This window comes from Lepidothrix coronata, unplaced genomic scaffold (assembly GCF_001604755.1).
Source record: "Lepidothrix coronata isolate B3197 unplaced genomic scaffold, Lepidothrix_coronata-1.0 Scaffold2, whole genome shotgun sequence".
In the NCBI taxonomy this organism is placed as follows: domain Eukaryota; kingdom Metazoa; phylum Chordata; class Aves; order Passeriformes; family Pipridae; genus Lepidothrix; species Lepidothrix coronata.
This window is the reverse complement of record NW_016690182.1, coordinates 14,703,916-14,730,190: the sequence shown is the minus strand read 5'-3', so window position 1 is coordinate 14,730,190 and position 26,275 is coordinate 14,703,916. Positions and strand designations below refer to the sequence as shown.

The window sequence follows — 26,275 nt, the reverse complement described above, 5'->3', positions numbered from 1 at the left end:
TTGCATTCCCAGTGGGAATGAGCCCTGGTGTGACAGGGCACATCCCACAGCAAGGGGAGGGAAGTGCCAGCACGGCTCAGCATCAACCCAAACTCGTGCTGGGGACACCCTGCTTCAGATCCCTCCCAGGTCAAGCAGCCCCACAATTAAGGAAGTCTATTCAGGTAAGGAGCCATCACCCAAAAATCTCCTAAAAATGCATTTCAAGGAAAAGGGGTTTGTTTGAGGATTTTTTTGGGTGGGGACTTAAGTGGCTTGGACAGGGCTTGGAGCAACCTGGTCTAGTGGTAGGTGCCCCTACCCATGGCAGGGGTAGGATTGGATGGGCTTTAAGGTCTCTTCCAAAGCAAACCCTTCTGAGATTCTGTGATTTTCTTTCTTTTTCTGGTCTGCTCTGATCTGAGATGAAAAGCACCACCAAGAATGGTCCCGTTTGATAAAAACTGGACAGAACTAAAGGTAGACCTGAAACATCTCAGTATAAAATTAAATTGGGGGGGGAGGGGCAGTGAGGGGGTGTTGAGGCTCATAACAGTTTGATTTTTGAAGACCTGGCAGGACTGTGTCAAAGCTGTTCCTGCTGCCATCAGGAAATCACCCTCTCCTCCATGGGTGTCACAGGAACATCACCAGGCTCAAAGACAAGACTTTTATGGTTACCTTTTCCATGGTAAGAAATGACTTGCTATGGTGTAAGTGTTCCCAGCTGAGGTGTCAGGCATGGACCAGCACTGGTGAGAGGTGAAAATCAACAGGACTTCAAACACTTGGGCTGGGGAAGGGCCTTCACTGTCAAAAGCACCTCCTGGGGTGATAAGAGACCCCTCTCCTTGCTGCACTGTGATGAGGTTCTTACTGCTTTTTCTTAAATACTGTTTTCTCAGGATGTGATTTTTTTGGAAGTGGTGAGACCTGCTTCATTTTGTTGGTGATAGCTGGGAAGTGTTGCTGGGTTTGACCTTCCCTCGAGGTCCAGGGGAAGGGAACAGAACAAATTGTCCTTCTGGAAATCACATGTAAGTTGTTTGTTTGCTTTTTAGTTTTGTGGGGGAGGGGTTTGTGTTTTATTTTTGTATTTCTCATCTGAGCTAGCCCAAATCAAAGGGTAACTTTTAAAATCTCCACCTTAATTTACCAGCATGGTTTACCCACTGCAGCTGCAGGCGAAGAAGGGTCCTGAGGAGCAAGTTGCTGGAGCTGCTGCCTTCTGACTAGGGAAATACAGCAGTAACATCTGCATGCCCTGGTTTTCTACTCAGTTCACATCCTTCCCTCTCAGGTGTTTTATCTTTATTGCATTTAAGGGTCAACACCAAAACCAAGAGAGAGCTCCAGCAGCTGCCCTGGCTGGTGGGAGATGCTTTGGGGTTGGGACACCCAAAGGAGGGGATGAGGCAGAACTACAAACACATTTTGAAGAGATGCCCTGTGGGCACCTCCACCACTCCCTGGCCCACAACAAGGTCATGGGCAGTGCTCCTTTCTGGCATTTGCCCACCTGCTTCTCAAAGCCCTCCTAAGGCAGAACCTTTGTGGCCTGCTTCAGTTTCTCCATCCCTTACCATGGCAAAGCCTTCCCCAAGATCTGACTCAGCTCCCTTCTGCCACAACTCACTCCTCCAGTGCCGTGCACTTGAGTCCCTCACTGACATGGAGAACAGAGTTATTTTTTCCATGCCCTTTGTGGCTTTTCAGGGGGTTTTACCCATCTGAGGTTTTCCCTGTACAGAGCAGTGGGAGAAAAACCAACCTAAAATGCTGGATTATTTTATTTCTGTCTTTTTCCTCCTCTTTGCACTCTTAATACTTTATGCAGAACTAAGTGCTGGAGCTGCCATTGGGCTGAAAGTCCCCCAGGGCCAGCCCAGGGCCTTGGCATTGCCACCACGGGAAAGGTGTGCAGGGGAAGGCTCACTTCCCACACACTTGGGCTCACAACACCGGCAGGTCATTGTTTAACAGGTTTGAACCTGTTCCTGAGAGGAACAAGAGACTACAAAGGCACCTCTGGAAAGATCCCTATTAGGAGATGCCCATTAGGGTGCCCATCCCTGCTCTGCTATCACGCAGCACTGTGGAGGAGCCCACGGCCTCAGGGTCCTGCCAGTCTGTAATCCAGACATTAATATGGATAAAGTCACATCAGCACTGCCTTTGGGGACTCTGTGGCCAAGCATGTTCCATCCAGATCTTGCCTGGGGATTTCCCTCACCGAGAGCCCATCCCTTGCTGCAGGCTCTGCCTCAGCCGTGACAGCACCAGGGTGGTGTCCTGCCCCCACCCTGCCTGTGGGCACGTTCTGAAGGCTTTGGGGCAAACCTCACTCAAGTTCCTGACTGGGAGTTTTGTTTGGGTTTTTTTCGTTCCTTTCCCCAGCAAAATCCAGGCTCAATTTTTACTGTGAGAAAGCAGAGCTTGAGACAACAATCCTAGAAAACCTGGAGTTTGTTCAAGGAAGACCAGATTCACAACCCCCCCGCATCCTTTGACTCTCAAACAGATCAAAATACGTCAAAGTCTAGGTTTGGCTTCTAAGTGTCTGAAGGAGGACATTTTGCATGAGCTCAGAGGCTACCATGTGAATTGATGGGCAGCTCTAAGTCTTGGCAGGCAGTGGTGCATCCAGGCATGTTTCCCATCACATCCATGGCCATCCCAGAGAGCAGAGCTGTGTGGGGACTGGGAAAGGCCCACCCTGAGGGCACAGGGACAAACCCAGCATGGCTTGGCACTCCTGGACTTTGCTCAGGCACTTTTGCAGGGCAGTAGTGGAGGGGCAGGAGAGCCCCACTGTGACATCAGCGGGGGGATGTGGTCATGGGGCTGCTCGTGGGGTCACCCAAGGAAGGGACAACAGTCCTTGAGGTGCTGCTACCCAGTGGAGAGTAAATTCATGGGTGAGTGAGCATTTGAGGCTCCTAAAGTGCAGTGCAGGTTATATGGTCTTTGCTGTAGACTGTAAACTCCTCCGGACAGACTCCTTGCCCTTATTGTTTTGGGTTTTTAATCTGTAAAGTAACATTCCAGCTGAGAAAACCTTATCCCTAAATAACTACTACTACAGGAAAACAGGAATCTTGGTGAAAGGAACTGCCTGTGCTCCCCTTGCCAGCATCCCATGATGGGGAGTGCTTCCCATGGCCAAACATGGTCCATCCACGAGGAAATGGCACTGTGTTCCTGCCAGCCATGGACCTCTGGAATGCACCCTCCAAAACACCACCTCCGGTGCTACAACCTGCCTCCCTCCAAGCAAAACTTCCATTTATCATTAAAGCTGAGGTGTAAATTCAGGCTCTGTCCCCAAGGGAGTCTGCAAAGCTTCTGTTCAGGCTGTTGGGTGTCTTGAAAGGGAAACAGAGATGAAAAAGTTGCTGGGAGGAAATTTGAGGGAGTTCTCTGGAGAAGCCAAGTTCAGCCTCATGTTTGCACCAAGAGCAAGACCTTCCCCAGAAAAAACATCAGCAGAAGTAGGAGCTGTCATGGGATGTGATGCTTGCTCCTCTCTAGGTTTCTTCCCAGGGTGCAAAGTTAGAAACTACCCAATCCATTCCTCCTTCAGGACACCTCTAACCAGCATCCAGAGCCAGCTCCAATGGTCCCTCTAACCCAAGGAGACGCTGAGTGCAAGGGCAGGCATGAACACTGCTAGACTTCCACCAGCCTTCAGAAACTTGAGCAAGACTAGACTTCACACTTGGTGTAGGTTCACAGATGTGCCATGGACATGCTGGTCCCTACAGTGTCCGTTTTTAGATGAACCAGAGATGTCCAAGAGGCTCCTGATGGAGCTCAAGGACCACAGCCTTCCATTAATATCTCCAAGCAGAACAAAACTGGCTTATTTACTGTTCCACTGACTCCAGCCCAATCCATCTGTATGCACTCAGGGTGTTCTTCCCCCCGCTGGCAGTCATATTTATTATTTTTAATCTATGCCCATAAATTGGCAAGTAGGGGAAAGCAGATAAAATGGAAAGAGGAGCTCTCAGGAGATCAGTTGGGCTCATTAAATGTTTGGCACTCCGTGATTATCCACTGGCAAAGAAATGCCACTGCTATATTTTAACATGGAACATGATACCTTAATATACAGGAGAATCTCCTCAACCCAATTCTGGCACTCTTGAGAGAGGAGAAATTCAATCATCTGTGACCTGGATTGTATTTTTTAATGTCTGCCAAGCTAGATAAAATATTTAAATATTCACTTTTATATCAGCCCACATGAGGATTTGAGCATTTCAGGTTGTGTAACACAGCATGGCCTACTTTGGGAAGAATATCCGGGAATAGGCACATATGTACAAAATATGGAGTGTGCAGCATGTGGGTCAGACAGACAGTGTTAACGAGTGGGGCACAACCAACTCCAGCAGTGCCAGCCCAGGAACTGGTGTTGCTTCTGTTGGATTTCATAGGTCACCTGGGCAAAAAGCAGATGAATGTGCCTAAAACAAAGCTGGTCACGCTCCAGCGTGGCTGAACTGTCGGGTGAAGATTCTGAGGATGCAGTGGCTGTGTCATGAGATCGGGGCTCTCAGTGCCACCATGTGGTATTAATGGTCTGATTTGATGATCTTAGAGGTCTTTTCCAACCTCAGCAATTCCGGGTGCTTGCCTGCCTTGTGGTGCTGTTGGGAGAGTTGGGAAGAGCATCACTGTGACCAGACCAGAAATGGGTTCTACAGCCCACCCTGACTACACAGGTCACCTCTCCACCAGCTACAGCAGAAAGCTGAGCAACGAGCTCTGCTGCAGATCTCGCTGGGATGAGGATGGGGCGGGGGATCAGCCCCATCCCTGCTATCAGGACAGCTTAAGGGCTGCCATGGCAATTCAGATCCCTGGAAGAGGAGGATCATGATGTTTTCAAGCAATGGGCAATGCTGGGAGGTTATGGTCCTGCTGACTTGCTTTGGACTTGAGCACATGAAACGTGTTTGTGTTATCAAGGGCTGGAGATTGTAAGCAGAATATGAATGGTGAGGATGTGCTGGGATGTCCAAAGGGGAGAGGATGGTGTAAGGAGTGAGGAAGAGTGGGCAGGGGAGCATTGCTACCTGCCCTCCCGAGGCTCCCAGCTGTACACCCACTCTGCAGATGTGGCCTGTGCACAGGGCAGGCAAGGATTGAGGGAACTAGATGACCTTCAAGGTCCCTTCCAACCCAAGCCATTCTGACTGTCAAGGGTTTTGCCATGGAACAGCATCAACCCTGACACTGGCATGGGTTGACTGACAGCTGCCAATCCCAAGTGCAGCACAGCTGTGGGGAGGTGACAGGGCAGTGAGAGGCTACAGGGACAGTCCTGACCTGCCACACACCAGAGTCCTGCCAGAATGACCACAGTTCCAATGTGACACACACAAAGCAACTGGTGCACGAAAAGAAGGGGCTTGATCTTCCAGGGGCACTCGACCACTCTCCAGTTCTCACCAGGACTGGCTCGGCTTTGCAGAATTGGGCCAGTCAGAGATCCAAGGGACAAGCCAGTTCCATGTGTCCCTGAGCCCCTACTTGGTTCCCCCCAATGTCTCTGCAGCCCTTCGACCCCTATAACAGGTAAGAGCAGCTCCCCCAGCCCCTGCTATTCTCTCTCCTCATAAAATTTATTACTTTTTCTAAATTATCCAAATAAATCCACTTTCTCTTCACACACAAACAGGATTACGATTGTGTCTACGTTAATAACGCTCCACAATAAATACCACCAGGAATCTGCTGAAATGTTGCTCTGAATTTTTACAACACTTCCTTCTGAACATGTTCCAGGTCAAATCCCAGCTGCTTTCCCAAGGAAGGCCCATCACAGGGGCTCTCTGTCTTGGCCAGGCTTTGGCCAAAAGCTTTTGCAGCCAGTTCCCTGTGTTTCAGAGGGTCTACATCAGAAACGAGAGCTCTTGGCGAGCACCAAGCATCAGGAATTTCCTGACCTCCTGGTGCACTGTGTCTCCCTGCCTCCTTTGGTCAGCCCTGCTTCCTTGGGTTTTGTAGATGAGCTATTCCATGCATCCTATTGCACTTCTGCTTCTTGCCTTGCCCTCTCCCACATCCATGCTGCCCCTCTGCTCAAGCCCACTCGGCACCACAGCTCACAGTCCAGGAGTGGAGATGTGGGAGGTGTCACTCCCAAGGGACAAGAGACCATTTTGTGGCAGCCAAGAGAAAGGAGAGCTCCTGGGGGCATTTCTCAGCAGCTGGGCAGAGGATTCACCACATCTGGCCATGAAAAGTTTCTCACTGGGGAGAAATGAGCAGATGTTTGGGGTGTTGTTCAACACCAGCACTTCTCAGGGTGAGGAACCAGCAACCCGGTCTAGAGGAAAGTGTCCCTGCCCATGGCATGGGACTGGAATGAGATGAGATGTAAGGTCCCTTCCAACCCAAAGCACTCTAGGATTCTATGAATTTAAGGATGAGCCTTTGGGTCCCAGCCGTACCCTCCCACCTCCTTTACTGGCCTGTTTGCTTCTGGAGAGTCAAAATCCTACTGTTGTAGCCATCACCTACATGGCTACTGGGAGAGGCAGAGAGGCAGGCACAGAGCCCAGGCTTTCCCCAGAAGAGCTGCAACATGGGGCCTCAGTTTTCCCCCATTCAGAGCCTTGTGGTATAAGGGAACACAAGAGAGGGCCTGGGGACACCACTCTGGCAAGTCCATGGCTGGTCCTGGCCCATTTTCCACTCGTGGGGAATGTCTCTCAGCTCTCTGCAGGTTTTTGCACCTGACTGTGATATTTTCAGTATTCCCTACCCCTTCTCTCTGCCTTCCTGTGCCTCCTCCCTCCGTGAAGGGAGGAGAAAAGTCTTGGGTGAATCACTCTATTTTGATGTGAGCACAGGTATTTTCAGTGCTGTGGCAGGGGCCTGGCTCTCCAGCTCCCCCATTAGCACCCTCCTGTGGGATAGGGAATGGGGCAGGATCAGGGCGGGGGAACCAGTGCCTGGCTCTGAGTTGGTCTCAGTTGTACAGGCACAGTATGTGGGGCTGCAAAGGGCAAGTTGAGAGTTTACCTAAAAGCAGCAGATTGTCTAATTAACTTCTTTTTCTTTTTCAAATAACACTGAAATGGTGTCACATTAAGACCAAGGAGAGCTGGGTCTGGGGAAGCTCCCTGGACACCTTAATCCTTCACTGGCAAAGACAAGGCTGCGTGCCCCTGTCAGCCACACAAGCCTTGCCTTCACCCTTTTCTCCCAGAAAACCAGTTCTAAGGACAGAAACGGGCTCAGGTCACCAACACCTTGGTCTTCTCATGCAGCCTGGTCTAGTGGAAGGGGTCCCAGTTCATTGCAAGGGATTGGACTCAACAGGCTTTAAAGGTCTCTTCCAATCCCAACCATTCTGTGATTCTCCAGGGAGTGATAGTACGATGGGAACCATCCCTACGGAGCTGCTGCTAAACATGGTGCATCACGCCCAGGGGAAGGAGGCTCCTGCTCATGGGCAGCCTTTGGAGCTGCCTGACCCCAAAAACTCTGACAGCAGAGGGTCCCCAGGCCCATGCAGGGCCATCCCCGAGCTCCCATGGTGGCACCAGCCGTGCAAACAGGCTTCTTCTCCAGGAGCTTCTCGTTACCACAGTTACCGTCCAGCTGGAAAAGCACTGCTGCCCCTGGGGCTCCCTCCTCGCGCAAAGCACACTCAGGGCCAGCCTCTGCTCCTGCTCCAGGTGTAAACCCAGAGCAATCCTATTAACCTGCCTTCAGAGAATTCTGGAAGTCATTAAACATGAAGGTGCTGCTAATGTCTGGTCTCACTGCCTCTGAGGTGTATCCTACCAGTGCTGCTGCTGCCCGCAGGGTTTTGGACAAAGTGTAAAAGCAAAGCTCCTGGATGAGTGGGGCCGCCCGCACAGCAATGGTGGGGGAGGCGCCTGTACACACCCGGGGCAGAGCTGGGGGCTCCTCCAGCCCAGCCCAGCCCAGCCCAGCCCGGGGCCCCTCAGTCTGACCACTCATTCTCGTCCAGCTCGGAGTCGTCGTCGGACTCGCTGTACTCCACCGCGATCCGCCGCGACAGGATCGTCGCCACGTCATTGCCCACAGGCTCTTTCTTGGCCTCTTGTTCCCACTGCTCCTGGACTTTCCGGAGTTGGATCCCTGCGGTAGGAAAAGGGGGAGGGCTTTAGGAGCAGTGTAGCCTATGTGCAGCACCCTCCCATTACATAGTATTGGCTGAAACGAGATGGCTGCAGCCCTGGGCGGGAGGATGTAGGTCATTACAAAGCTATATGAGATCATAGGATTGGTAGGACAAGGGGGAATGGCTTTAAACTGAAGGAGAGTAGGCTTAGATGGGATATTGGGAAGGAATTCCTCCCTGTGAGGTTGGGAGGCCCTGGTACAGGTTGCCAAGAGAAGCTGTGTCTGCCCCATCCCCGGAAGTGTCCAAGGCCAGGTTGGATGGGGCTTGGAGCAACCTGGGATAGCAAAAGGTGCCCCTGCCCACGGCAGGAATGACATGGTCTTTAAGGTCCCTTCCAGTCAAAACCATTCTGTGATTCTATGAATAATGCAATGTGTGTGATTATAAAGCTCTATCACAGAATAAAACTCCTTCTCTGCTTCCATTCACCTGAAGATGTTGAACCTTCTGGAAGGTTAAATTTACTACTCGACCTCAAGATTTGCAGGAAGGGGAAGTGGGAGAGACCTTGGAGCACATCATCCTCTACAGCCTGAAAGGAATCCAGTGATCTGTGGGGCTTCATTCCACCTCTGGCGATGAGTCTCCAGCCTCTCCCCAGCACCCTGCACTGCACTTCATTCCCCAGCTCAGGTTCCACCTGGGTGTCACCATCTTCACCCCTCACTTTCCACCCAGGGCCTTATCTTGCACTCAGTGAAGCCGATGCTTCCCCAACTCTACTCCAAGAGATATTTTGCCCCTGCGGTGACACTGTGGGGACCTGTCCCCCCTTCCCACTGCCTCTACCCTGCTGCCCCCTCACCCCTGCGGATGGCTGCCAGCAGGTCGCTCCGGGCGTCGCTCATGGGCATCAGCGGGATCTGCGGCTTCCGAGGCTCCACGGCGGGGGCGGGCGGCGAGGCCGAGTGCGCCGGTGAGGCAGAGACCGCCGGGGGCCCCGGGGGCGGCGGGGGGGGGGCCACCGGGGGGCCCATGGGGCCGGCCTGCGGCGGGGATGCGGAGTAGGGGCCGGGGGGCGCAGGGGGCGGCGAGGGTGCATAGGAGGGGGGCCCGGCCGAGCCGGGGGCCAGCGCAGGGGGGGCCGAGATGGGGCTGTCGAAGGCCGTCTGTGCCGAGGGGATGACGGGCGGTGGGGGTGGCGGGGCCGGCGGAACGAAGTACTCGGCCATGGGCACCGGCTGAGGGCTGCAACAGGGGGCACAGGTCAGTGGTATGGGGAGGGATGGCACCCAGCCCAGCACCCAGCCATCCTTCTCCCATCCCAGAACCCTTCACCCATTCCATCACCCATCCCAGCACCCATCACCCATCCTGTCACCCATTCCAGCACCCATCATCCATCATCCTTCACCCATCCCAGAACCCTTCACCCATCCCATCACCCATTCCAGCATCCATCATCCATCATCCTTCACCCATCCCATCACCCATTCCAGCATCCATTACCCATCACCCATCCCGGCACTGAACAGGCTCCACTCTAGCTTGGTTTACTCTGAACCCCCATGTAAGCTCTGTCCCAGAGCCAGAGAGAGGGGAGGGCTCTGCCAGCACAAAGGGTTATGGGGCATGAGGAGGTAGGAAGGTGGCCAACACCCCAGGGGAAAACCTCCCTAGCCCCCTTTTCCCTGAAATGAGGTTACCCCAAAAGCACTCCTGACTGATTTGGATCTCAGTTTCAGACCACAACAGCCACAGAGGAGGGCTCTCCTCACTACTTCAGCCCAGAAAAGGGGGGGGTCAGGCCCCCACCAAGCCTCCCTTCCCCTGGGCACCCCTGCACCCAGCCAGAGGGCTGGAGCCCTACCCGTAATCCTTGACGAGGTGCGGTCTGGGCCCGTTGAGCACGGCCTCGGGCGGCGGCGGCGCGTGGGGCTGCTGCAGCCGGCTGAGGCTGTTCTGGCGGCTGCCCGGGGCCGGGCGGTACACGTGCTCCTGGGGATTGGGGGGGGCCAGCACCCCCTCCTTGTGCTCCACCGGGGCCAGCAGCTGCGCGGGGTGGTTGGGGCTCGCTGGGTACGAGTGGTCAGCCGCGTCTGACGCGTAGGATCTGCAGCACGGAGAAACCCCACTGTTGTACTCGGGGCGGGGGGAGTCACAGGGTGGGGGGTACAGGAGTATTTTGGGGTTGAGCGAACGAAACAAAAAATGGCCACAAAAACATAGATGTACAAGACAGCAGAGAGATAGCAGAGGGGAGGAGGACACCAACACAGCTGAACCACTCTCTCTGCCCATAACTGCTAAATGGAAAGTGCTCTAATTTTATCCCAATGCCAAGGCTGCTCCTGAGGTCCAGGATGGCACCCTGGGGGTACCAACTCTCATGAAGCTACCACGGGCTTTCGGCTTATCACCCCAACCCTGCTGCGGGAACACGAACCCCCACAGACGGAGCAGAGCAAAGCAAAGCAGAGTCGGTGAGCTGAACGTGCAGTAGGTAGAACCTGCCTATTATCTGGGGACAGTGATCCTTCCGATGACGCCATGTGATAGGGGGATGGTGAGAACCTGTTATCGGGCCGGAACTCTTTATCATATGCCATCATGTTCCACTCCAGCCGCCGGTTTCGGGCTTTCCTCACTTTCTTCACCTCCCGGGTGGAGTCCTCCACCAGCCGCTGTTCCTGCAGGCACACAGAGCCACAGCTCCACCTCCAGCACAGCTCCTCTGGACCATTAGCAGTGCCCAGGGAGCATCACCCCACCTCAGGAGATGCACCTGATGCAGTAGAGGGGAGTGCAGAGGATGCACAGGAAGGTGACTGTTCCCCAGGTGCCAGGCAACCCCAGCTCCAGCCCCTCAGAGTCCCCGTTACCTTCTGTCTGCGCTTCTCCTTCCTCTTATCTTCTGTTGCCTGCAACATTTTCTCCTTCCATAAGTTGAAGAAGTAGGAGGGGTCAGTGTAGAATTTGAGGCCATCCTTTTTGTCATCCCTGAGCATTGGGAAGGTAGGAGAGAAGTTATCAGCCACAGGAGAAGACACCCGTTCCCCTGCACATGGGCTTTGGTACAACCATGACGATGAGCTGCTGTCCCACCAGGAACACGTCCAACACAGAGGTCACTACCTGTAGTACCTCTGGGGGTGTCACCCATCCCAACTGCCCTCACAATGGGGGTGGTGGCACAGCAACTGCAGAAATCTGCCTCTCAGGCTTCATCAAGCAGCAAATGGGGTGCACACCTGATGCCTCTCTTGGAAAAGGCTCCTAAGAACGCCCCAGGACCCCCTTGTTCTCCCCAGGAGGTGATGTGCCTGTACCTGTAGGGTGTGAGGATGTTGAGTGGTGGGGGTTTGTCGCAGCGCTGGTACATCTCCATCACTGGGTTGGGGATGGAGTTGCGAGACACAACCTGCTGGTTCTGCACCGTGGAGCTCTTGAAGGCTTTCCTCATGTTGATGTCCTGTAGAGAAACTGTGGGCACAGGAAGGAGAAGGAGTACAGAGGTGGCCTCAGCCCCCCAAACAAGGCATGGTGGGTGGTCCAGCCAGGAGCACATGTCCTGGCTGTCACCCCAAAACAGCCCCAGGCTCTCACCTTCCTCCACAGTGGAGTCCAGCTGCGTCACCTTGATGACCAGCAGGTCCACCCTCTCCTGCAGCGAGTTCATCCTCATGTAGAAGCTGTTGGCCTCATTGAACAGCTCCCCGAAGATGTCCTCAGCGTGCCTGCCTGGCAGGGGACACAGTGCCCATCACCAGCCCATCCCCTGCACACACACCTCCCCAGTGGCTCCATGCTCTTCACAGCCTTGTTTTTTTGGGAGCTGAGCCTCACTCTCTCCCAAAGCCCTGCACAGAGGGAGGGGAGCACAAACACCACCCCCACGAACACCCTCAAGCATCCTTTTCAGTACCCACAGGGGCACAGAACATTCACAGTGTCCCAAAAAGCCTTTGGATCCACCAGGACAGATGAGCCAAGAGTGACCATCACACAACATGGCCGGTGGAAATCCAGCCCTGAAGGTGGGAAACCAGGAGCAGGGCAGCAGGGAGAGTTCCACAGCAGGGAGAAGCTGTGACTTGTTTAACTTCATAATAACTTTATAACAACTTTAGCAGTTATTTTCCTGCAGCATCCTATGCATTGCTACAACAGCTCTTTGTTAGGGCTATTCCTATCGTGGGGCTGAGCAAGGAGTCTGGCAGAGCATTGCTGACATCTGTAGGCTTCAGCATCCATCCCATCCTATCCCATATCCCAACCCAGTCTCTATCCCATCCCAGAACCCAGCCCATTCCAGCATCCATTCCAGCCCAGCACCTCAGATCCTCAGAGTTTCCTCCAAACCCACATATCAAGCAGCACCTAAAATCAAGGTATCTTTAATACCTTCTCAGACCATTCACCCAACTCAGTCATTTGTATTTGATTTCTTTTTCATCTGGACAAGCTACCCATGGCCTGGGCACCCGTGTCACTTCCAGCAGCTCCATAAATACAGGGTTTATTTTTCTGGGAGTATTTTAGAGAAGAATATAGTTCTGGAGTGGGAGAGAAGAGGGGGAGCCCTGAAAAGCCTGGGCTTCTCTCTCTTTTTTAATTGGATATTCAGCAGTGAAATAGGTTGTCCCTATTAAACCTTCACACCGGTGTGCTCTTGTCTGTCCCTTTTCTGCTAAGTCGCAGGGAAGGAAGACAGCTGAGGATTTAGACCTTTTATATAGACCTCTCTTCCTCATAAAGCTCTCACATTAAAAAGCATAGGTTGGAGTATTTTAGACCTTCACCTGACCTTCCTCTTTCTGGCCAAGTGAAGAAGCAAGGGGCTCACGGAGGCTTTCTGCCCCCCACTGCACAGACCAGCTGTGGGAGGAAAATGGGTCTTAAAATGTCTTAAAAAGTCCCCAGTTTGGGCTTGGCCCTGAGCATTGTCCTATTTTCAATTAGCTGAATTTAATTCCCACTGAATTAGCAGGGGCTGCAGCCCACGTGGCTCTCATAGCCCCTGTTTCTCTGTGTTTGGAACCAGAGGAAGCGACTGCAACACCCCAGCAGCATCCAACCAGCATCCCAGCAGCGTCCAACCAGCAACCCAGCGCTCCACCACCATGCCACGCTGGGATTGCTGTGCCATGACTTACTGAGGCTGCCCAGCTGCTTGATGATGGCAGCCAGGGTGCTGTTGGTGACACACTCCAGCTCACTCGTCACCCCGTCGGGCAGAGCCCCCCGGCACAGGTGCCGGGGCTCGATGTTCCTCTTCACCAGCGGCATCCTGCCCGAGAGCCCTCACGCCTCTCCTGGCAAAAGGAGAAAGAGAGGAAACAAAGAAAATACATTTTACCATTTGCCTATTTGTCCTCCCATTCCCTCTGCTTTCTGCCCAGGATACTCATCCTGCCCATGCTGGGACTCGGCAGATAGCAGCGGGGCTTTCCCAAGTCGGGGGTGCTCCTTGGGTGCAAACCTTGGGGTGCTGGTGAGCACATGGATGCCAGGATGGAGGTGAGGACCACACCAGGGCTCTGTCCCTACCCTTGTGCTCTCCTGCCAAGCCACTGTGTCCTTCCCCCCTCACCTCCAGAGTGGCGCTCAAACCAGGAGCAAACCCCCATGTGCTGCTTCCCTTCCGCCGGCCCCGAAAAGCCTCATCCAGCCCAAACAGAAGCAAGGAAGCGCTTGTAATGCCATTATTTCCAGCTCACTGCCAGCTCTCCAGGGTTTTATTTGTGCACACATTACACTGAGGCAAGCTGCTGGGCCCAGCTCATCCCAGCTCTCTGCATGGCCCCCCCAGCATCCCTGGGTGCCTCTCCAGCATCCCCGTGTGCCCCCCCAACATCTCTGGGTGCTCTCATAGCATCTCTGGGTGTCCTTCAAGCATGTCTGGGTGCCCCTGGGTCTGCTGCCATTCCACCTGAACTGGGCACGGTTCATTTTCTCTGGGGCTCAAGGAGATGTAGGGAGATACCCTCACCCAAAAGCCTCATCTCCAGCAAGAGCACCCATGGGAGCTGGGGAGGAAGGGTGAAGGATGGGCACGACGGGGTGGGGGGTGTTGGGGGCAGGTCATCCCGCTGATGGAAAGGGAGAGTGGTGGGAAACAGGCTGGGAAAAGAGGCAAAAAAGGAGCATTTATTAACCACAGTGATGCCTTCTGGGGTGCTGCAGCCTGGGACTGGGACGTGGACGGGCAGTGACCCCACAGGTTTGCACAAGGGGGTCTGAGGTGACACGAGTGCATCCGGACTCAGCTCCACTCCCACTGTGAAGGCAAACTGACCGCCGGGCTGATAAGGACTAGAGAGCACAAGCAGCATTCCCAGCTCCCGAGTGCAGCGAGTGGAATCCCCCCGTTTCACATCCTGGGCACCCCTCATCCACCCCATCTTTACAGAACTTTGGCAGCGAAGGAAAAGCAGCTTCCGTTAATCGCCGGGAGCGGCGCCACCGGGTGCCGACATGGGAGCCAGCACTTCTGCCCGTGAACCGAGCCAGCAATCTGCAGAGTTCACATTTTTTGGCCCTGGCAGCGTTCGACAGAACAGTTTCCCATTGATAGCACCCGGCCAGTGCTCCCGTCCCCCCGCCAGCACTACCAGCTCCTCCGCAGTTTTCAAATGCAAATTCAAGCTCCCTCCACGAACCAGTCCAAAACTTGTTCCTAAATCATTCATATGGAGCTTCCCAAAGGGCTGATTGTGCTCCCAGGTCTGTATGGACAGGGCTGGGCTCTGCTCTGCCCCAGACCAGTCGGGGCACTGTGGGAAGGAACCCTGATCCCTCCGCAGGGTTCTGCGATGCTTTGGGCTCAGAGCAAACAAACCTCGTGTCCTCCGGTGCTCCCCAAACTCACTGCACATGGATGTGGGGCTGGTACCGCCCCTGGCGCCCCAAAAAAACAGAGGTTTCTGCCAGCAGGGTTTGCAGGGGAGACTCTGGATGTCTGTTGATGGATGTCTGCTCGGGCCATGAACAGCCCGCTGGCACCCCCTGGATCCCCCCCGGCTGCATAAAGAGCTGAGGAACGCTGGCAGCTTCACCCCAAGCTCACTTTGAGCTGGTTTTATGTGTCATCCCGAAATCCATCTCAGCGGCTGAACCCCAGCATTTCCCCGCGGGGGTTCCCCCCGAGCGGCGGCTGCAGGGACCGGAGGGCGCAGGGAGCGCTGTTAACGAGCTGCTCGAGCCCAGCAATTAGAAACAGGGAACAAAGAGCCATTCTCACACCCGTCTGGGACACGGCCGCTGGAAACAGCCACCAGCACCCGGGGTTTTTTGTCCCTTACGGGGAATCCGGGGGGAATTGGGGCCACCCCTCCTCCAGCCCCCGCGGGGACCCCAGAGCAGAATGAATTAAAAAAAGGGATTTGTGGTTTGAAACTTCCCCACAGGGACAGACTTGCAGAGAGGCAGAAGGTGGATAAGGGGCCTGATAGCAGCATTTGGGAATGTGCCATGGGAGAGCATCCCTGGAGAGGAAAAATCCCTTTAATCTCACCCCTAAAAAGCCCAAACAAGACTCAGAGCCTGCAGCAGGAGGAACCAAGGAGGAACTGGGCACACATTTTTAGGCTTGGATAGCCTGGAAAGGCAACTTTGGCCGAACTGCTTTTTAACCCTGCCCAATTAATGGCAGGTAACAGGAACCCAGGGATCAGAACCCCCTGCCAACCCCTCCTGTGACAAGTGTTCTCTCAATCTGCTGCACCACCAACACCAAACCTCTGACTTCTGGCTTGAAACTCAACTTCTGACATAAAACCTGTGCCTTCAAGGCCCATCCTGACTCAGGAGACCACAGTTCTTTGGGTGAGGATGGGCTACACACAACCCCACAGACATCAACTTAATTTCTATCCCTCCTGGCACATCTTGCTCACACTTACCAAGCAGCTGCACACAAATCCTGAGAGCTGGTGGCCCAGCCAGAGCTCTAGCAAAGGGGCTTCTGCTTTTGCTGATACTTCTGGTAATTTCCAAGCATTTCAGGGGGTGATTAAGGGTGGCAGGTCCTCAGACCTTCAGGAAAGGGCTCCCAGGGGCAGGGATCTCCTGGGAGCAGGGTTGGCTCCCTGGTGCAAGAGGGGGAAGTTCAAACATTGACAGTCAGGCCTAGAGCTATTAATGATTTCTTCCATACATAGGACCATCCCAGCCCCCACCTCAGTGCTCAGCACCATGGGCCACCATCATGTACTGGTACCTCCAGTACAGCCCAGTAAATTGCCCCAGTAAAGCCCCATCTGTGAAGCTGCAGGGCCAAACTGACATATTCCCATGGACACTACCAGCCCCTCATGGCCTTGATCAGTCTCATCTGGGACCCCTGGGACCTCGGCCCCACCCATGGCCCAGGAGGTTATTCAAACTCAGCTGGAAGTGCCAGACTTGCTCTGAAGGAGCTGCTGGTCCTCAGCTGTGCTTCTGGCCCTGCTCCTGCCTTGGGTGGGTGCTGGCACCGGGGAAACTCCTGGGTTTGGCACAATCTTCAGGGTGAGCATTGGACCTGTGTCCTGGTCCCTTCATTTCGGGTGCCCCTGGGCCTGCCAGCAGACTCTGCTCTGCCTGCTGTTTGCTGGCCCTGGGGGGTGCTGGGGAGCTCCTGCTCTGGGGTCACCCTGAGCTCCCCCTCGCCTTCCCCCGTGGCCCCGGCCCCGCTGTGCCCCAGCAAGGGCAGAGGCAGTGAGGCTGGGGTGGCACCTTGCTCACAGCACTGTGGTGACCTTGTCCTGGAGCTGGGAGAGCACAGCCAGGGTGACAGCAGCGCTGATGGGGGGACATGCTTGATCCAGGGCAGGTGGGATGTTTGGCCTCGGTGTCCATGCTCAGGCTGGCTGGCAGGAAGGGTTTTCCACCTTGCCAGGTCTGGTGCAGGTGTCTGACCCTGACAGGCAGCACTGGGCTGGGCTCTGCTGCAAAATGCCGACTCTGGCACACAGGATGTGAAATGGAGTTCCTAAAGTCCTGCCTTGGGACAGACATCACTGGGATGGATGGATGGAGGCAGGATGGGCTCTTTCCCTTCTGCCCTGCCCCTGTTCTCCTCTCCCACTGTAACTCAGGGAATGTGCCAGCCCTGGAGGGTTTGAGTCTTTCCTTCCCCTCTAGCTGAGGGTGCAGCTGATGGCTCCAAGGCCACAGGGAGACCCCAGCCACAGGTGGCAGCACTCCCTGCCCAGCTCAGCATCTCCCCTCTGATCCCACCTTTCAGCTGCTTTGAGATAATGGTGTAACCCCCCAGTTTGGGTTTAGGTGGTCACATTGGCTTTTCCAACCACCCTCAGCAAGGTTTTCTTCTCCTATTTATTCCTCATGGGATGGTCCCTGTTTCTTCAGGTGCTGGCTGCTCTGTTGGGTGTGGGAGTCAAAGGCACAACCTCAACCAGCCAAACCCTCTTGGGATGGTGTTGTAGGGTGAGCATCTCCTCCACTGGGTCTGGGAACATCAGCCAGGCTCTGGTATCACTTACATGGACTAAAATCCACGAGGTTTTGTTCTGTCTCCTGCGTGGAAGTGAGGAGCCCTCAGTGGGAGGTGGTGTTAGGCTGCAGGAGGAGGAAAATAGGAGCCACAAAATCAGCAGGAATTTCCTGTAGGTGGAAGGCAGGAGGAGTGGGACCAGCCAGGGACTTCCTGTGAGCTCCTGTCATGGTACAGGCACACTGTGGGGATTCTCCCATCACTCAGCTCCTCTCTCCAGCAGTGGAAAGAGTCAATTACTAAATCTTGTACTGGGAAATGTGAAAGGAGATTCACCAGCTTCCCACTCGCTTTCCAAACCAGCAGAGGAACTTGGCAGGGAACCACGTCCAGCTCACTGTGCCCAAGCACAGATCAGCTGAGGTGCAGGCAGGGGAAGGGATGAGACCAGAAATGAGCTTTATCTTGTGCCCTAAGAAACTGGTTTCTCCCAAGGAACAATCAACCAATTGCTCACAGCATCCCAAATCCAGAGTTGCTGGTGCTACTGAGGAGCAGCCCCTGCTTTCCCAGACCAAGGAGTTCTGGGGAATAAGGGCTGCCCTGAACCCCAACTGGGAGCCCCCAGTCCTTGCAGACCAGACTGGGAGTGTGATTTGGACTGGCCCAGAGGTGACTCCTACAGCTGGCTCCTTTCAGATGTTATCCTTCACCTCAGCAGCCATCACATCTGACAGCTTAGATCCTTGGAGTCCATCAGGGGCAGAAAAACAGTTTTCATTTTGCAAGAGGGTCCAAAGAGAAGAGTTTTGTGTCCAGATATTGCTTCTTATTTTCTTTGCTACAGCTTTTCATGTACAGAACTGTGTCCTCACCCCCACTGAGCCCCCAAACCCACTCACACTCTGGGCAGGGGATTGAGCTGGGATTTAGAACTCTGCAGCAAGGTCCAAAGTGGCCTAAAGGTCAAGGAGGAACAAGTTGGTGACAATAAGTTTCACAGGTGCTAGCTAATCCCTGTGATGGATGTTTGGGTTGGTAAGTGCCTGATATCTCCAGTCCCAGACCTGGCACCCTGCTTTTGTTCATGAGACAGAAGGTAAAAGTCTCCTGGATGCCACCCTCCTTCTCTGGGCCACAGTGGGGCAGAAGGACATTTTGGGGGTTGTGTTCTATGGCTGAGTGTTCCCTTCAGGAGAAACCTGGATTGGGAATGGAGCCATGGCAGAGATGAGCAGCACTGATGGGAAAGATGTCCATGTGGCACACCCACACTTGCAAAATCAAATCAGCCATTGAGGGCTCTCCAACACCTCGTGTGGCAGTGTTGGAGCACACATCCCACCAGCTGGGGGGTGCCTGGAGCATCAGGAATGAGAGAAACCACATTCACTGCATGTCAGTCAAGAAAAACCCTGAGCTTGGATTTGGGAAGAATGTGGGTAAGTGTGTGGTGAACTTCAAGACTGGGAGTTTGGGTCAGCCCAGCACTAAGCTCAGTTCTGGGACAAGCTTTGGGGCAGTCCATTTGTTCAGCCCTTGCAATCAAAGCTCTTACCCAAATCTGGCTCCCCAGGGTAATGCTGAGCCCTGAGGGCCAGGCATTGCCAGGGACTGGAGGCTTTTGCAAGGGAGCAAAAGCTTTGGTTGGATGCCAGGAGCCAGAGCAGTGCAAAAACCCCAAGTGGTATACTGGAAAATCTATTAACCTCAAACAAAAAATTTACAAATGAGTATCAGATGAATAAGAAGTGTCAGATCTCGCAGTGACTGCTCAGGACCTTGCTTTGCTATAGGACCCTGGGAATGGTGAGGTGAGGAAGGACCGAGGACAAGAGGAAGACACAAGGCAGTCCTGAAATATTAAAGGAGCAACAAACCCCCTGACTCTGAAGTCAGGGAAAGGTCACAAGGCAGAGGCGACACTCAGCTGGGCTTGTTGGTGCCTGAAGGAGCTTGTCCTGTGGAGCTTGGCAGGATGGATCTGGTACAGAAGAGGACTGGAAGGATCTGGGGGGGTGTGGTGCTTTTGAGCAGACAGAAATAGGTGGTAGGTGTGAAAGCAGCAGGTTCTCGAGGTGTTGATTTGTGGAACTCTGCCATGGAGTGTGCTGGAAATCAGCGTGGGATGGTTCAAAGAGCAACAGGACAAGCCTGCAGAGGACAGATAGGGCCACGAGCAGCCACCTAACGGTTGAGGGCAACCTCTGGCTCAGGTGGCCCTAAACTCCTACTTCTCAATGCCAGATGTTGGACTGATGTGGGCCATGAACATCTTCAGGAGATAGAGCAGAGCCTGTAGCCTACAGAGGCTGAAGCTTTGTTTAAAAAAAAAAAATCACCCAGCAAAAACTGTGCAGGCGGCTCGTTGTGGTGCAGGGAACCTGCCTGCTAGAGCTGGGCCAGATCTGCTGATTTACTCCCACAAAATGGAGCACGAGCTGCACCACAAGGACTCGCTGCTCTGATTTATGAAATGCATCTGTGACCACTTCTTAATTTGTTGCCAGCCCAAATGCCTGTGAACACCACCAGCATGACAAATGTCAGTGCTTTGTGGGAAGGTGATCACTGCTCCACAGCTATTGTCCAAAGGTTAATTAAGTATAGTAAAACCGTCTGGATCTCAAGCATTCCCCTTGCTTAAAATAAAGCAGAGGGCAGGTCTCTGGTGAAGGAAAATTCTCAGGATGGCACTGAGACTGAGGGGCATGGGAGAAGCAATGCCATTGCCTGCCCCTTCCTTGAGACCTCTGCATCCCAAAGGAGTCTGGTTTTACATGTGGTCTGGGGCCACGGGAAGCAGCCCAGGCCCAGTGGAGGGTCAGCACATCTCACAGCAAATCACCGGGTGGCAAAATGCCTTGGGGGCTGCAAAGCCCCAGGATGTGGGATACTCTTTCTGGACCCCATCCTCAGCTCAAGGGAAGCTGTGGACTCCCTGCTCCTGCAACACGTGTGAAATGAGTTGAGAGGTCTCAGCCCTGATCCTGGATGGCACAGAGGGATATTTGCTGCCGGCCAAGAACAGATTTGGGTTGAGCTGCAGCCGTGGGGAAAGGGTCGGGCCCTTCAGCCAAAGGGGGCAGAGAGCTGGATGCCTGGCTGGCCCCAGGGCAGAGCTCCATGGCTGCCTGGGTTGGGGCTGGAGCAGTGACCTGTGTCCCACCGGGAAGGCACATCTCCCGCCCCGCCGGGAGTGCTGCCCGCACCTCTCCTCCGGCCCATCTGTGGCTCCTCCTCTGCGAGCTCAGCCAAAGGCAGCTCCACCACGGGGAGCAACTGCCAGGAGGCTTCAGCAAGCAAACACTTCACAGTAAAGTGCAACACAACGTTAAATCACAGCTAAAAATATTCCCCAAGAGCTTTATTAGTAAATGCCACAGTTGGTGGAGTTTGGTGGGGTTTTTTTCCCTTTCTATTGCAAAATGTTTCAGCTCTAGGAACAGCAACAGCACTTGACTAAATTGCATCTAAACCTCTGAGGGCTGGGCTCCACAGCACTGGCCCTGCTTAGGAGGATGCCATAAATGCAACTGCCTTGTTACCTTGGGGTTAGCATGAAAACCTCATCCTGCTGCAAGTCTGGGTTAAAACAAACAGGCTCCTGTGTGTTTTTTATCTAAATGATGGGGGGTTTTACAGTTACATGATGAGCAAATGCTGTAAATCTCAGAATGTTTTGGGTTGGAAGGGACTTTAAAGATGATCTAGTCTCACTCCCTGCCATGGGCAGGGACACCTTCTACCAGCCGGAGTTGCTCCAAGTCCTGTCCAACCTGGCCTTGGACATTTCCAGGGATGGGGCAGCCACAGCTTCTCTGGGCAACCTGTGCGAGGGCCTCCCCACCCTCACAAAGAAGGATTTCTTCCCAATATCTAATTTAAATCTCTCCTCTCTTAGTTTAAAACCATTCTCCCTTGACCCATCACTATCTGCCGCTGTAAAAAGCTGCTCTCCCTCCTTTTTATAAACCCCCTTCAGGTGCTGGAAGGCTGCAATAAGGTGTCCATAGAGCCTTCTCATCTCCAGGCTGAGCAACCCCAACTCTTGCAAGTGGGTTTTCAGGCAGTATTTTTCCTTGGGGTTTAGTTGATGTGGGGTTTGGGTTCTGTTGTTTCATATCTCAGAAATGGGGAGCCCTCAGTAGCCCCTGACACTGGTCATGAAGCTGAGGGCCGCTTCATCAGGTCCTTCCCATCCCACAGAAGCTGCTGCCAGCCCTGGTGGCACCACCCCCACCTTTTGGCTCTGTCTCTGCTATGGATACAAATTAAATCCATGCAAAAAAACCCAACAAAACATCAATGCTGATACCCTAATGCTGAAGGGAAAAAGGTGGGGGCAAATGTGTGGATGAAACTGCATGATCCTCCTCCATCATCCTTCGGCTGCTCCACGTGTGGCTCCTGCCTGGGAGCAGTGATGCTGCCTTGATCTTCAGAGGAGTCAGGGAATGGGGCTGTGGGAACACAGCACAGATCCTGGCTCTGTTTTGGCTGGAAAAGATCCCTGCTGGCCCAGGAATCATGTGTTGTTTCTAATGACTCTATCACCAAAGGAAAATCTCCAATGCCGGGTTTTTTTTCCCCTTTGTGCCCAGCTCATTACCAGAAGGATCTCTGCCGCTCACTGCTGCTCTGTGTGAGCAGGACGCTGCTGAACAAACCAGCCTTTTTCTCCCCAGCATAGAAGGCGCTTTGATAAACCCAGGAAACCCTCAGCCAGTAGCAAGGGGCTTTCTGGAAACCCAGCACTCGCTGGCTGTGGGCACAGCCACAGGCCTGGCAGCTCCAGCTCTGGAGCAGGCGCTCCCAGCCCGCCCGGCCGCGCTGCCCTGCAGGGCCGTGTGCCCGGCGCTCCCTGCACAGTGTGGCACGGGGGCTTCTCCCACCGCTGCTGGACCCGCTCCCTACAAACATCCAGGTGGATCTGGGGAAGTGGGGGTAAATCCTACCCAGGAGCTGGTTGCAGCCTCTCTGCTCACAGAGACGTGCGAAATGCCGTGGCTCTCGCCCGCAGGGTGCAGCTCAGAGGGTGCCTTTTTGGATGAGCAGCTCTGCAGAAAAGCATTCTTGCTTTTCTTTTTTTGTTTCTTACCACTTCGGCTTGAGGCTGTTGTTCGTAACTTGTCAAGATCTTGGCATCCGCGGCTGATTTGTCATCCGCCATAAAATGGAGGATGAGCATCTTCGGTTCAGAAGTGGGCCAAGGGAGATGACAGCTCAAAGCAAAATATGCTTCATCTCGAGTTTTCTCTGTGGGCCTCAGCTCCCGGGAAAAGGAGCGGACATTTGGGATCTGAGTTGCTTCACAGTGTTCTGGGTAAGAGCCCTTTGCCTGCTCTGCGTTTGCGACAGCAGAGCTCGGTGCACATTAACCTTCTGGCTGCCAGAGGAGTTGTGCCCAACTGATGCTGTCACCAACCTCTCCTATTCACCTTCCTCCAGCCTGTCACAGTGGAAGCTCCTGAGATACACAAATGCCACCAAAATGCCATTTTTTATGAAATTCTACCAGCAATCTCCTTACAATCCAATGAGCTGCAGCGTGAGGGGTGTGCCTTGGCAGACTGAAGTTTTGAAGATGAATTATTAATCCTGCCAATGCTGAGCTGCCCATACAGCCCTGGTGCTGCGCCCCCCTGCTCCGGCTCGTGTCCGGCAGCGCATCCGCCGGCGCATCCAGCGGCTATTCCCGTGTTCCAGGCAGCCCTGAAACAGCCACAAACTCAGGGAGAAAGCATCTTAATCCATGGGTATTTTATCACTCCGACACCACCACGAGGCAGCAAGAACTCCAGTTTTCAGCGATAAAATTAAAGCTCCCTGCAAGTAGCTGAATCACTGAGCATGGAGGCCCAGGCTCTGCACCTCTGGGGGTGTGGGCCTTCCTGCAGCCTGCCCACAGGGGCGCCCCGGCTGGGGGCTCCAACAAGGGGGCTTCCAAATCCGGGGGGGCCCCAAATCCCAAAGAAGGCACCAGGCTGGGGGGGGGGGAAACGCATGACAGGTGACACCATGGTTCTGCCCTGCTCAGCGCTGTCCCCTCCACACCCCCAGCCTCACATCGGGCTGCAGCCCCCCCATAGCCCCCCTCATTCCCCAGCCAGGGGGTGATGAGCCCTGCCCTGCACTGGCTGTAGGTGCACAGGCAACCGCGGGTCCAGTTTATCCCCCACAGTGATGTAAAGATGAGGGATCCTCCCTCTCCGAGATGCAAGGATGTAAAGTGATGCTCCCCACCCCCACGCTGCCCCCATGTAAGGGTGCAAAGCAGCCAGGTACCCCCCCCTTCCATGTTGGAATGCAAAGTGACAGCACACACGCCCCCTCCCCATCGCCAGGGCGCAGAGAGGCCCAATGTGCCAAGAGCTTTGGGCATCCCTCCCTCGCGCCATGACAACGTGCAGAGCAGTCTGACCCCCTCCCCTCCGAGCAAAGGTGTGAAACGCCGGAGGATCCCCCGCCCCCGCACCGTGAATAGCCGCAAAGTGGAGGGACCCCTCGCCCAAAGATGCGGAGCAGCTTGGACGGCCCCCTACCAGCGCAAGGACGGGAAGGGATGGAGGGCAGCCCCCCACCCCCCTGCACGGCTGCAAAGCTGGGGGGACACCCCCGCAATACGAGGATGCAGAGCGGCCCGCCCCCTCCCCGCAAAGATGCGAAGGGAGGAAGACCCCCCCACGGCAAGGATGCAAAGGGATGGATGTCCCCCCCAAACGCAAGGATGAGAAGCGGTAAAGGATCCCCCACCCCCCCATGCAAGGATGCAGAGCGGCGGGGGATCCCCTTCGCTCAAAGATGCCCCCCCAGAAAGGATGCAAAGCCACAGGGGACCCCAATAAAAAGGCTGTAAAGCTTCTCCCCTATGCGGTGTCCCCCCACTGCAACCTCACACATGGGGGGACGGGGACCCCCCACTTTGCGGGTGCCGCGTCATTCCCGCACCCCCTGCGCTCACCTCCGCCGGGCTGGGGGGGCCGCGCCGTGTCGCGGCGGGGCCGCGCGGGGCCGTGCGGGGCTGCGGCCGCCGCCGCTCCCGCTGCCCTCGCCCCGCTCCGCCGCTGCCCGCGCTGCCCGCGCCGCTCCGCAGTGCGCGCACGGCGCATGTGCCCCCTCCCCGCCGCCCCCGCCCCGCTCCGCCCCGCACGGCCCCGCACGGCCGCCCCGGGGCTCCCCGAGCCGCCCCGCACCCGCCCTCGCAACTTCGGGGGGTTTGCTTTTGGGGGTTTTTTCGGTTGGTTGGTTAGTTGTTTTTTTGGTTTTTTTTTTAATATAAATACCTAATTTCCCATAGCTTTTCATCCCCCTGCCATGAGCTGCGGGTTTAGCCCATCTGGCTGGAAATTCTTCAGCTGGTGAGATCAGGAGCAGAAAGGAGCTCCGGTGAGAAGAGGAGCAGTTTGGGCACTGTCTTCTCTGGGTTTGGCATCACCACCCTCTCCTTCATGCTTCTCCTGCACCCTGGGCCCATCTCCCCATGGATCAGAACTGTGCCAGGGTGATGGTCTGGGGGTTTGCTGAAGCCCCAAGAAAAGCATCATCCTGCCCAGCTTGTCACTGTCACCAGCCACTGTTACCCGAGAATTTTAGATCCTCTCCTTGATCATGCCACGGAGATGCTCTGAGGGTTGGGCAGTTCTGCTCTGGAGACCTGCTGGGAGAGCTGGGGGAGTTCACCTGGAGAAGGCTCCAGGGAGACCTGAGAGCCCCTTCCAGCACCTAAAGGGCCTCCAAAAAAGATGGTGAAAAACTTTTTAGCAGGACCTGTTGTGACAGTTTAAGAGGTGATGGTTTTAAAATAAAAAAGGGTCTATTTAGACTAGGTGTAAGGAAGAAGGTTTTTTGCAATGCAGGTGGTGAGATCCTGGCACAGGTTGCCCAGAGAAGCTGTGGCTGCCCCATCCCTGGAAGTGTCCAAGGCCAGGTTGGACAGGGCTTGAGGCAACCTGGGCTAGTGGAAGGTGTCCCTGCCCATGGCAGGGGGTAGACGAGATGACCTTTATAGGTCCCCTCCAACCCAAACTACTCTATGTTTCTGTGCCCCAGAGCCAGCACTGGACCATGTTGAGATGCTATTTGGTGCTTCATCTTAATGTTTGGGGGTCTCATCTCTTTGTTTGGGGTTGGAGGTCTGATGCTGCTATCTCTGAAAGAGCCCTCCCTCTTTCCATAGCCAGTGATTGCTCCTTGGTCTCAAAGCCTTCAGCTGGAGCTGACAAAACCCTAGCTTGGGTGTCCTAGAATCCTAGAATGGTTTGGGTTGGAAGTGTCCTTAAAGACCATCCAGTTCCAATGCCCCTGCCATGGTCAGGGACACCTTCTACTTAGACCCCACCTCAGGGCTCTGCCCTTCTCAGGCCACTTCAGCCCACACAGACCTGTTCCCTGGGCTCTGTCCACACTCCAGCACCAGTGACTGGCAGGGATTTTCCAGGCTGGCTGAGGAGTGACAAGAATGACTCGCTCAAGGGCTGAGACTGTGGGAAAACCACATGGCTCTGCCCACGACAGCTGTGCATCCATGCCAGGGATGCCAGCAGAGCCAGATCAGGCTCCAGTGACCCCACACCCTTTCCTCAAACCCCTGGCCATGCCCTTACCCAGCCGGGGCAGTCAAGGGGAGCTGCAGGCTGGAGGCTGGTGGTGCAGCAGAGCAAGACACCCACAGAAATAGCACCTCAAATCCTGGAGTCAATTTTGGACCTCTCACTACCAAAAAAGACATTGAAGGGCCGGAG

General features: G+C 54.6%; 1 protein-coding gene across 1 annotated transcript; it reads right to left on the bottom strand.

The window, feature by feature from the left end:
* Positions 1-404: 404 nt before the first annotated feature.
* Positions 405-24,521, bottom strand: LOC108499412 (wiskott-Aldrich syndrome protein family member 3-like). The gene is made up of 9 exons (XM_017819209.1): positions 24,496-24,521; positions 13,249-13,407; positions 11,699-11,833; positions 11,422-11,575; positions 10,975-11,092; positions 10,607-10,782; positions 9,963-10,205; positions 8,958-9,340; positions 405-8,106 (listed from the first exon to the last, which is right to left on the bottom strand). Exons 2-9 carry the CDS (start codon positions 13,379-13,381, stop codon positions 7,949-7,951), a joined length of 1,500 nt encoding a protein of 499 aa, XP_017674698.1. The 5' UTR covers positions 13,382-13,407; positions 24,496-24,521; the 3' UTR covers positions 405-7,948.
* Positions 24,522-26,275: the final 1,754 nt, after the last annotated feature.